This window comes from Argentina silus, assembly GCF_951799395.1.
Source record: "Argentina silus genome assembly, chromosome: 5".
In the NCBI taxonomy this organism is placed as follows: domain Eukaryota; kingdom Metazoa; phylum Chordata; class Actinopteri; order Argentiniformes; family Argentinidae; genus Argentina; species Argentina silus.
In genome coordinates this window covers 3415692-3425691 of record NC_139659.1, presented here as the reverse complement: position 1 = coordinate 3425691, position 10000 = coordinate 3415692, and the positions used below count along the sequence as shown (strand labels likewise).

At 47.9% G+C, this 10000-nt stretch overlaps 1 protein-coding gene across 1 annotated transcript in view; it reads left to right on the top strand.

Moving 5' to 3' along the window:
- The window catches only part of dnm1a (dynamin 1a), a gene marked incomplete at both ends in the record, with an annotated part of 48249 nt that overhangs the window by 24740 nt on the left and 13509 nt on the right, over positions 1-10000 (top strand). The window contains 4 exons of the mRNA XM_083669969.1: positions 1313-1451; positions 5562-5648; positions 5812-5882; positions 6611-6662. Coding sequence (XP_083526095.1) covers positions 1313-1451; positions 5562-5648; positions 5812-5882; positions 6611-6662 — 349 coding nt within the window. The remainder of the gene's footprint in view (positions 1-1312; positions 1452-5561; positions 5649-5811; positions 5883-6610; positions 6663-10000) is intronic.

Below are 10000 nucleotides of genomic sequence, written 5' to 3'. Positions count from 1 at the left end.
CTGTTGTCTGTGGACAGTAGGGGGCGCTCTGGAGCAGCAGGGTAGGGGTGTGTGCCCTGTGCCCTGGGACCAGTCAGGGTGACTGGGGCTGGGGCTGGGGCAGAGTGGTGGAATGCTGTGCTGGGTGGGGGAGAGGGTGGATGCTTTGGGGAGGGGGTCACTGCTCTATGGCTGCCTTGGAAGGGTTTAGTCATAGGAGAAAGAGAGGGAACAAACTCAACAAATATTGGAGTAACAATGATGATCTAACTCTATACGCCGATATCTCAATATGTTCTGTCAAGTTGCAGGTATTTGAGTATTGAGCACACTCTATCAGACATCATCAAACTGTCACGGGGGTTGTTGTACCTGGCTGGCAGCCATTTTGTGTGACCTCTGACCTCACCCGCATCCAAACTTCCTGTGTGTGAGACGAGAGCGCCGCTGTGCACCTGCACTTTAAGCAGACAGGACGGGAGCCATGGCAACCATCACCCCTGGAGGTTTTTCCTCACGGGCTACAGTTTTGCTACGGAGGCCCTTGAGGGACACACTGAGCCAAAAGGGGCCCCAGTGTGGGCCGAAATCCTATTTCACTGTCGGACCACGCTCTGACCACAGAGGGTCTGGGAGTGTGGAATAATACACACTGTGGTCCTGGCTCTGTGTGGTCACCGTGGCGGGGGGAGAGGAGGTGAGGGGGAAAGGGGGAGAGGGGCATGGAGGGATGGGGGTCAGGGAGAGGGTAAGTTTTGGGGTGCACAGCTGTGGTCTCGCGGCTCATGGCTCTGAGTGGTGCAGACTGGGATCTCTCTCTCCATCTCTTTCTTTCTTTCTTTCTCTCTCTCTCTCCCTCTCTCTCTCTCTCTCTCTGGATGGAGGGATGGAGGGAGGAAGGGATGGAGTGGGACCTCAGTGCTAGCCTAGAATGACTTCAGGGGAAACCAAATGTCTCACTTGCCTTTTCTTCCCTCTGTGCTGTCCCCCCCCCCCCCCCCACTCCCCCACTCCCCCACCCCCGACCCCACACACACACTCTTCCTCTCCTTCATCTGTCTCTCAATCTGTCATTCTTCTCTTTCACTTCCACCTTCACTTCTCCTCCACTTCATTTCTCCATCTCTCTGTTTCCATCTCTTCCCTTGCTACTGTTGTTATCCCTCTTCCTCCTCTCTCTCTCTCTCTCTCTCTCTCTCTCTTCCCCCCCCCTCTCTACTCTCTCCCCCTCACCCCCCCCCCCCCACACACACACACACCTCCTCCCCTCCCCTCCCACTCCCTCTCTCTCTCCCTCTCCCCCTCTCCCTCTCTCCTCCATGCCGGCCTACAGGACGGGCTTGTTCACCCCTGACCTGGCCTTCGAGGCCATAGTGAAAAAGCAGATTCAGAAGCTGAAGGAGCCCACTCTGAAGTGTATAGATATGGTAGCCAGTGAACTCACCTCCACCATACGGAAATGTAGTGAGAAGGTAAAAGCCCATAAGGAAAAACCCCCAGGCCTCTCTGTCTTCCTGTACGTCAGTCACTCTCAGGCGCAGGGCCATTGTCTTCCAACAGGTGGCATCATTCCACACTCTGTCGTAAGGCCATACAGGTAGGGGTAGACCGATGGCTGGACTTTCAAAAAAAGCAAAAGCGAGAGATCTCTAGGGTAGAAGAGAAGACTAGTGTTGTAGGCTACAAGGAAGCTTCTAGCACATCAGAGGCAACTGGACTCACATTTTACCTCAGAATGTTTGATGATTATCAGTCATTATTGTATATATTATTATTGATATGATTATATGATCAGATTATATTTCAAAGTTATGTTATTAATTATTGTTTAACGCGCAGACTAAAAGACAGAGTGGATATAGCGTGGTCCACTTGACTTATTGCAGTTCTTTAGTTATGAGTTCCTTCTATGTAGCAGGGGAGGCTGGTGGAGGTAGAAATCGGAGGATGGGCTCATTGTAATGCATGGAATGGAATGAGGAGTGGTATCAGACACACCATTCCATACATGCATTACAGTGCAATGAGCCTGTCCTCCGATTTCTACCCCCACCAGCCTCCACCAGGTTCCCTCTCTGTAGACCATAAGGCCACACAAGCGAGGGAGTCTCCCCATGGATTTGTCATCTGTCAGTCAGTCTCTACGTTCATCTATACGTCCTGGTATCTTCTCCACCATCTTCTCCTCTTCTTCATGACCAACCAACCCCACGTGGACATCTGTCCTGTCCTCTCCCTGGTCTTGTCCTGTGTACTGTGCTGTCCTGTGGAGTTGTGTGATGAAGTTGATCTGGAAATATGCATGCCCCTACAGTAGGACTCCCAACGATACCTTTGGACACCAAAGGCAGATTCACTGAAACCTTCGATTTTTCTTTCTTTCTTTCTTTCTTTTTTTTTTTTTTCTTTTTAAAAAACAACAACAATGCTTTCTTGAAGCATTGTCATCAATAATGGTCCATTATGGCAACAATGACACGATAGAGACGTTGAATAGGATGCCTGAGACAGAGGACAGACATGTTATCAATGTTATTTTCTCACAGCAGAATCAACTCTCTCATCGGTATTCAGTGGCATTCAGACATATGTTCTGTGTGTCACTATGTTAGCTGGCAAATGCAGAAATAAATGATCAAATATGTGTCGCTCATCGCATTTCTGTACGAGGAGAAGCGATTGACACAACTGTGATTGACACCAAGCTGTTCATAACAGCACACGGGCTGGTGGAAGTAGACATTGGACGACAGACTCGTAACGCATGGAATGGAATGAGGAACGGTATCAAAACATATTTGTTTGATATCATTCCTCATTCCATTCTTTGATACCATTCCTCATTCCATTCCAAGCGTTACAACGAGCCCCATCCTCCGATTTCTACCTCCACCAGCCTCCCCCTTAACAGCACACACTATTACTGATGAAATATCAGCATCTTTATAAATGTGATATTGTGAACATCTGTCACACTTTGCCATGTGTATAAATGTATGTAAGGTGTAAGGCGCGCACTCATAAATATGTTACATGGTCCGAATAATGATGATGGAATATAAAAACCAGTCCTGTCATTCATTTCACATTGATAGTACAGATCATGTTTTAACAGCTGTGAAAGAGTGAGAGATCTGTCTTTGCTCTCTTTATTGCTGTGATGCGGCACATCAAACACATTTGTCCAGCAACTATCGGTCTATCCTTACTGACCCTATAACTCGTACTTTGTATTTCTCTCATTATAATTTCCTATTCAAACACACTATTAGTCATTTTTGTGTTTCCTCATGATTTCTGGCCCAAATAGTTCTAGAATTGAACAAATAGTCCCAGTTTGTTGTCATTTTAACAAGCATACCAGAGTATTACCCTTCCATATCTGCCTGTGTTTGTCTGTCCCGATCAGATTAAGTTTTCCTCGTAGATTCTACTTCATTTCTGCTCCATTGTGTTGTCAGTCATCCATTCCCTGTGTGTCCATATGATTTGAGTCCATCCAGTAACAGCTTTGTGCAGGTGGGAAGATCCTGTCCCACTCATGTACTAACAGGAGGCTCCTTGGACATCTCTGAAACGTCTCCTTCTTTCTCTCTCTCTCTCTCTCTCTCTCTCTCTCTCTTCTGTCTTCAATGTCGTTGTATCTAACCCTCTCCATGTCTGGCTTACTAAGCAAATGTGTGATTTTTTTGGTGGGAAAAAAACTGTCCTCCTGTGGATTTTGTCTCGAGTCGTGAAAACATGGAGAAAATGGAGGTGAATACGTGAAGCAGAGATGATAGCTAACATGCCTATATTATAGTGCTATTATATTTAGAACAGTTGGTGTACGGACTGGAAAAATTTCAATTCTAAAGAAAGAGAGAAAATCCACAAGAGGTCATTCTAAACTTCTCCGCTCCCTCTCTCCTCCTCCTCTTCCTCCTCCTCCTCCTCCTCCTCCTCCTCCTCCTCCTCCTCCGCCTGCTCCCCATGCATTGCATGAGTGTGTGTGTGTGTGTGTGTGTGTGTGTGTGTGTGTGTGTGTGTGTGTGTGTGTGTGTGTGTGTGTGTGTGTGTGTGTGTGTGTGTTGAGCACTGTTGCATCTCTGTGTCTGTATAAAACACAGAAGGATCCTAACTGGCTGTTGAACGGTGCTGTGCATTTGTGAACGTGGAAGTGACAATGCATCATGGCAGTGACACAGGGCTTGTTTTCTTCCTAAAAATATCCTCAGTCTGCCTTCTCCTGCCTGTAGGCCATCACCACGTTTGATTTGCTGATAGTACCAGGGATTCAGTGTCTAATTAGCATCGTAGCACAGCAAGTCATATAAATACATGTTTATGTCATCCTGTCAGAAGTCATGAGGACTTGTGGTGAGACAAGACATAAAGCTGTCATGTCAAATGAGGCGTCAGCACTGTAGGCAGTTAGACATATGAATGAGTCCTCTCGTCAGGGAGGCAGAGGAGGCCGGCGGAGGTAGAAACCGGAGGACGGGGCTCACTGTAACGCATGGAATGGAATGAGGAACGGTATCAAATGCAGAAATAAATGATCAAATATGTGTCGCTCGTCCCAGTTCTGCACGAGGAGAAGCGATTGGCACAACTGATAGTTCATTACAGCACAAGGGGAGGCTGGTGGAGGGACACACTGGACGACAGACTCGTTGAATGACGCATGGAACGGAATGAGGAACGGTATCAAACATATGTGTTTGACATCATTCCTCATTCCATTCTTTGATACCATTCCTCATTCCGTTCCATGCATTACAATGAGCCCCGTCCTCCGATTTCTGCCTCCGCCAGCCTCCGCTATGGTACAGTGCCAGACAGTGGACTACTGTAGATACTGTTGAAGTTGTAAAGTCTTGAGAACAGCTTTTATAGAGAGCTTTTATAGAGCTGTCTACAGTTTATCAATCGGTCCTATTGAGCTCAGTGTGGTCCACTGTCAACCAGTCCAAGACCAGGAAGTGGTAAATCAAACCAGGAAGAGAGAAGAGCCTCATTGATTTGGACGGGACTGTGATGTCATGACCTTATGTCACCAATGTAAAGGATGCATTGTCACTTCACGAGGCGTCAGTCAGTGTGTTTGTCTCTTAACTTGTGATTTTTCAGTATGATTTCCTTCCTCCTCCACCACCCCTCTCTCCAGTTGTATGTGTCTGTGGCTTTGCCTGTTGTTGTTTTGGGAACACACCAACATCTGTGTTGGTGTGTGGACCAAGAACTAGTGAAAACAGGCCATCCTGTGCCACTGAGGAGGAGGGGGAATATTCCATGTTGTCATGGCCTCATCACAGACTTTGCAGTTTTTTGGAAATATACCGACACGTCATTATTAACTCAGACTAACTGCCAATACTGTGGTTTGTGTATTTGTTTCTAGTGACTAGAGCAGAGTCTGTGATGTGCTGTGGTGAACATGTGTGTTTGTGAGAGTATGGAATGCGCTGTGGTGTGTGTGTGTGTGTTTAGGTGTGTGTGTGTGTGTGTGTGTGTGTGTGTGTGTGTGTGTGTGTGTGGTCCCTGGGTTGTGCCCCCCCACCCACATGTTTCCTCTGCTGTACTCTGCCCTGTCCCCACAGCTGGCCCAGTACCCCCAGCTGAGAGAGGAGATGGAGAGAATCGTCACCCAGCATATCAGAGACCGCGAGAATCGCACCAAGGACCAGGTAATAACACACACACACACACACACACACACACACACACACACACACACACACACACACACACACACACTTCCGTATCCCTCATCTTAAACTGTTTGTTCAGTGTTTATTCCTAGCTCTAAACCAACCACAATCTCAACCCAATACCTGTCCTCCTATCCAGGTGATGCTGCTGATTGACATTGAGCTGGCCTACATGAACACCAACCATGAGGACTTCATTGGCTTCGCCAAGTGAGTTGGCCTGCTTCATCTCATGGTCCCCCACCATGAAAGATGACACTGATTGGCAGTGCCGTAGTAGACAACTGAAAATTCTAAACTTTGAACAAGCATATCTCCTGTCCGGTTTGAGCTAGAGTCAGGACATTTGGTACATATTTGCAGCCAATCATGAGCAACACGTTTCTCATAAGGACCTATAAGCTCCGCAAATTAGATAAACAAGTTTAAAAAAATAAATTTAAAAAATCTAGCATTGTGACTGCCTATGGCCCCTGGGCTGAGCATTGATTGCTTTATTTTATGATAACTGATGGATAGATGATTCACTTACGTAAATAAATGTATCTGTTATAAGTCGCTTTGGATAAAGGCGTCTGCTAAATGCCATAAATGTAACATTTCGGCTAATTAGACTTTTTGTCCCCCACTTGTCTTTGAACGAGCATATCTCCTGTCCTGCTAGAGCGACACTCAAGTCATGTTGGACATACATCTCCTCATGAGAAACACGTTTCCCATAAGGATCATTTTTGTACATGTCTACTGATTGTATGTGTGGTGTGAGGGAAGGCTGTATGAGAGTCTGTCAACTCAGTCCCGGTATTACAGTACATCATGATTCCCCTGTTGCTAATGAGTCCAGCCATCTAATCTATGATCTGTCTCCCCCTCCACAGTCCCCCTCCATTTAATCAAATTGAATCTAATCTAATTTAACCTAATCTGCCCCTCCATAGTGCCCAGCAGAGGAGCAGCCAAGCCAGCAAGAAGAAGGCAGCTGGGAATCAGGTACATTGATCAGAGCACAATCCCTCTTCGAGGAAATTTAGAGCCCATCTGTAGAGGTCAACTCTGGCCTGTGTATCTGAGCTGAGCTGAGCTGTTCCAGGCCAGGCAGTTCCAGGCTATGGAGTTCTAACTGAGTGTTCCGCCATAGACATGTGCCAACCATGTGTGTGACCTTTGAACTCTAGTGTCACTGGATTCCGCTCATTCTTTCCTAACTCTCTTCTCCTTCCAGTCTGAATGCTGTCCCTTCTGTTCTATACATCCTCCCCTCATGTTGAGCCAGACACAGACTTGGGTGCAGCTATGCAGATGTTGGTGTATTTTCCATGATCAACAAGGCTCCAAAGATTAGGGGGCAGAGTGATGCGATTTGAGCGTGACGTCATTTTGCATTTTGTTATCATTTCCAGCTCCAACTAAGTCTGTAGCGTCCACATCAAAAGCTTCGCTCGGTGTTTCAAACACTTCAGATATGTCCACCTCCAGGAAGGGATTGCTGATGAAGGCCACACAGGGCTGATGAAGGCCACACAGGGCTGATGAAGGCCACACCGGGCTGATGAAGGCCACACAGGGCTGATGAAGGCCACACCGGGTTCCAGCTTGTGAAAGTCACTGAACGACTCCTCAGACTCCTGACCAGGCCTCTCTGAGCCGTGTCACTAGCATCAACTGACTCATCACACTGGATCGAAAACCAAGAGCACGTGCCTCCTAGACCTCGTTGTAGCTGTTGTTGAACGTCTCCTAGACCTCGTTGTTGTTGAATGTCTCCTAGACACCGTTGTAGCTGTTGTTGAACGTCTCCTAGACCTCGTTGTTGTTGAACGCCTCCTAGACCTCGTTGTTGTTGAACGTCTCCTAGACCTCGTTGTTGTTGAACGCCTCCTAGACCCCGTTGTAGCTGTTGTTGAACGTCTCCTAGACCTCGTTGTTGTTGAACGTCTCCTAGACCCCGTTGTCACTGTTGTTGAACGTCTCCTAGACCTCGTTGTTGTTGAACGTCTCCTAGACCCCGTTGTCACTGTTGTTGAACGTCTCCTAGACCCCGTGGTAGCTGTTGTTGAACGCCTCCTAGACCTCGTTGTAGTTGTTGTTGAACGCCTCCTAGACCTCGTTGTAGCTGTTGTTGAATGTCTCCTAGACCTCGTTGTTGTTGAACGTCTCCTAGACCTCGTTGTTGTTGAACGTCTCCTAGACCTCGTTGTCACTGTTGTTGAACGTCTCCTAGACCCCGTGGTAGCTGTTGTTGAACGCCTCCTAGACCTCGTTGTAGTTGTTGTTGAACGTCTCCTAGACCCCGTTGTTGTTGAACGTCTCCTAGACCCCGTGGTAGCTGTTGTTGAACGCCTCCTAGACCCCGTGGTAGCTGTTGTTGAACGCCTCCTAGACCTCGTTGTAGTTGTTGTTGAACGTCTCCTAGACCCCGTTGTTGTTGAACGTCTCCTAGACCCCGTTGTTGTTGAACGTCTCCTAGACCTCGTTGTTGTTGAACGTCTCCTAGACCCCGTGGTAGCTGTTGTTGAACGTCTCCTAGACCCCGTGGTAGCTGTTGTTGAACGTCTCCTAGACCCCGTGGTAGCTGTTGTTGAACGTCTCCTAGACCCCGTGGTAGCTGTTGTTGAACGTCTCCTAGACCCCGTTGTTGTTGAACGTCTCCTAGACCCCGTTGTTGTTGAACGTCTCCTAGACCCCGTGGTAGCTGTTGTTGAACGTCTCCTAGACCCCGTTGTAGCTGTTGTTGAACGCCTCCTAGACCCCGTTGTTGTTGAACGTCTCCTAGACCCCGTGGTAGCTGTTGTTGAACGTCTCCTAGACCCCGTGGTAGCTGTTGTTGAACGTCTCCTAGACCCCGTGGTAGCTGTTGTTGAACGTCTCCTAGACCCCGTTGTTGTTGAACGTCTCCTAGACCCCGTGGTAGCTGTTGTTGAACGTCTCCTAGACCCCGTTGTTGTTGAACGTCTCCTAGACCCCGTGGTAGCTGTTGTTGAACGTCTCCTAGACCCCGTTGTAGCTGTTGTTGAACGCCTCCTAGACCCCGTTGTTGTTGAACGTCTCCTAGACCCCGTGGTAGCTGTTGTTGAACGTCTCCTAGACCCCGTGGTAGCTGTTGTTGAACGTCTCCTAGACCCCGTTGTAGCTGTTGTTGAACGCCTCCTAGACCCCGTTGTAGCTGTTGTTGAACGTCTCCTAGACCCCGTTGTTGTTGAACGTCTCCTAGACCCCGTTGTTGTTGAACGTCTCCTAGACCCCGTTGTTGTTGAACGTCTCCTAGACCCCGTTGTTGTTGAACGTCTCCTAGACCCCGTTGTAGCTGTTGTTGAACGCCTCCCGAAAGGGCAGAAATCCTCCGACCAACTGTGTTCGCCCCAAGTTGAAAGTCTGATACGGCAGACAAGATTTCTCTTCTCCCGTTCTTGTGGACTTTGAACAATGTCTCGGCGATGCGTCATGGCATCTTTGACAATGCTACCGCATATCGAGCACACACACTTTCCGTTGACGCCACAAAGACTCATTCTCTGATTCCTGATGAAAATGTTGTGTTCCTTGCCCTTTGACTGGCACTGCCTCGGTATTCATTCATTCATTTTTTTTTGTGGGAATTTTTCAGCGCGAAAATTGTATGTCCTTTGCTTGGCGAGCTACTTATAGGCGGCCTGCAAGCTACTGAGAGCCCTGCTGTAGGCCAGGTCCCTATGTCACTGTGTCACAATGTCACAATGTCCCTCCACTACAGAGATATCTCTATGCATCTCTCAGTGCGTCAGAGAAGCAGCTGTGGTGATGGTGTTGTGATGTTTGTAATGGACATAGTCATGTAGCCCTCCAGAGAAGACCCAGGTTCAAACCCTGCTAGGCACAACTCTTCGTGTGTCACGGTGGTGTTCTGTGTCTGTGATGGCCGACAGTGCGGTTGTGTCACAACTCCAGAGAAAATGTCTGTTCTTGGCCGAGCTGAGGTGATGATGTCATGACCCTGGAGGGAGAGAGTGTGAGAGTGAGAGTGTCCAATGGGGGCCAACGATCGAATGCACTGTGACACAGTGTAAAACTGTCCTTCGGGATTCAGCAATGACGAGTAACTTTTTGTCAGTGTCGCCATTCAGTAGGTTACAGCAGAACAGGATCAATCAAACCAGACCAGAGTCTTAATATCTATGTTGAAGGTTTTTGATCCGATTCATAATGAATAGTTCACACTATCCGAAGAAAGACGTTTTGAGCGCGTGTGTCAATGGATTCCTGTCTCAGTTCCACAGTATGTAAAGATGTGTCCCATATTCCTGAGCCCGTGTGTGTAGTTCTATTGCTAAGATATATGCCACCTACATCCA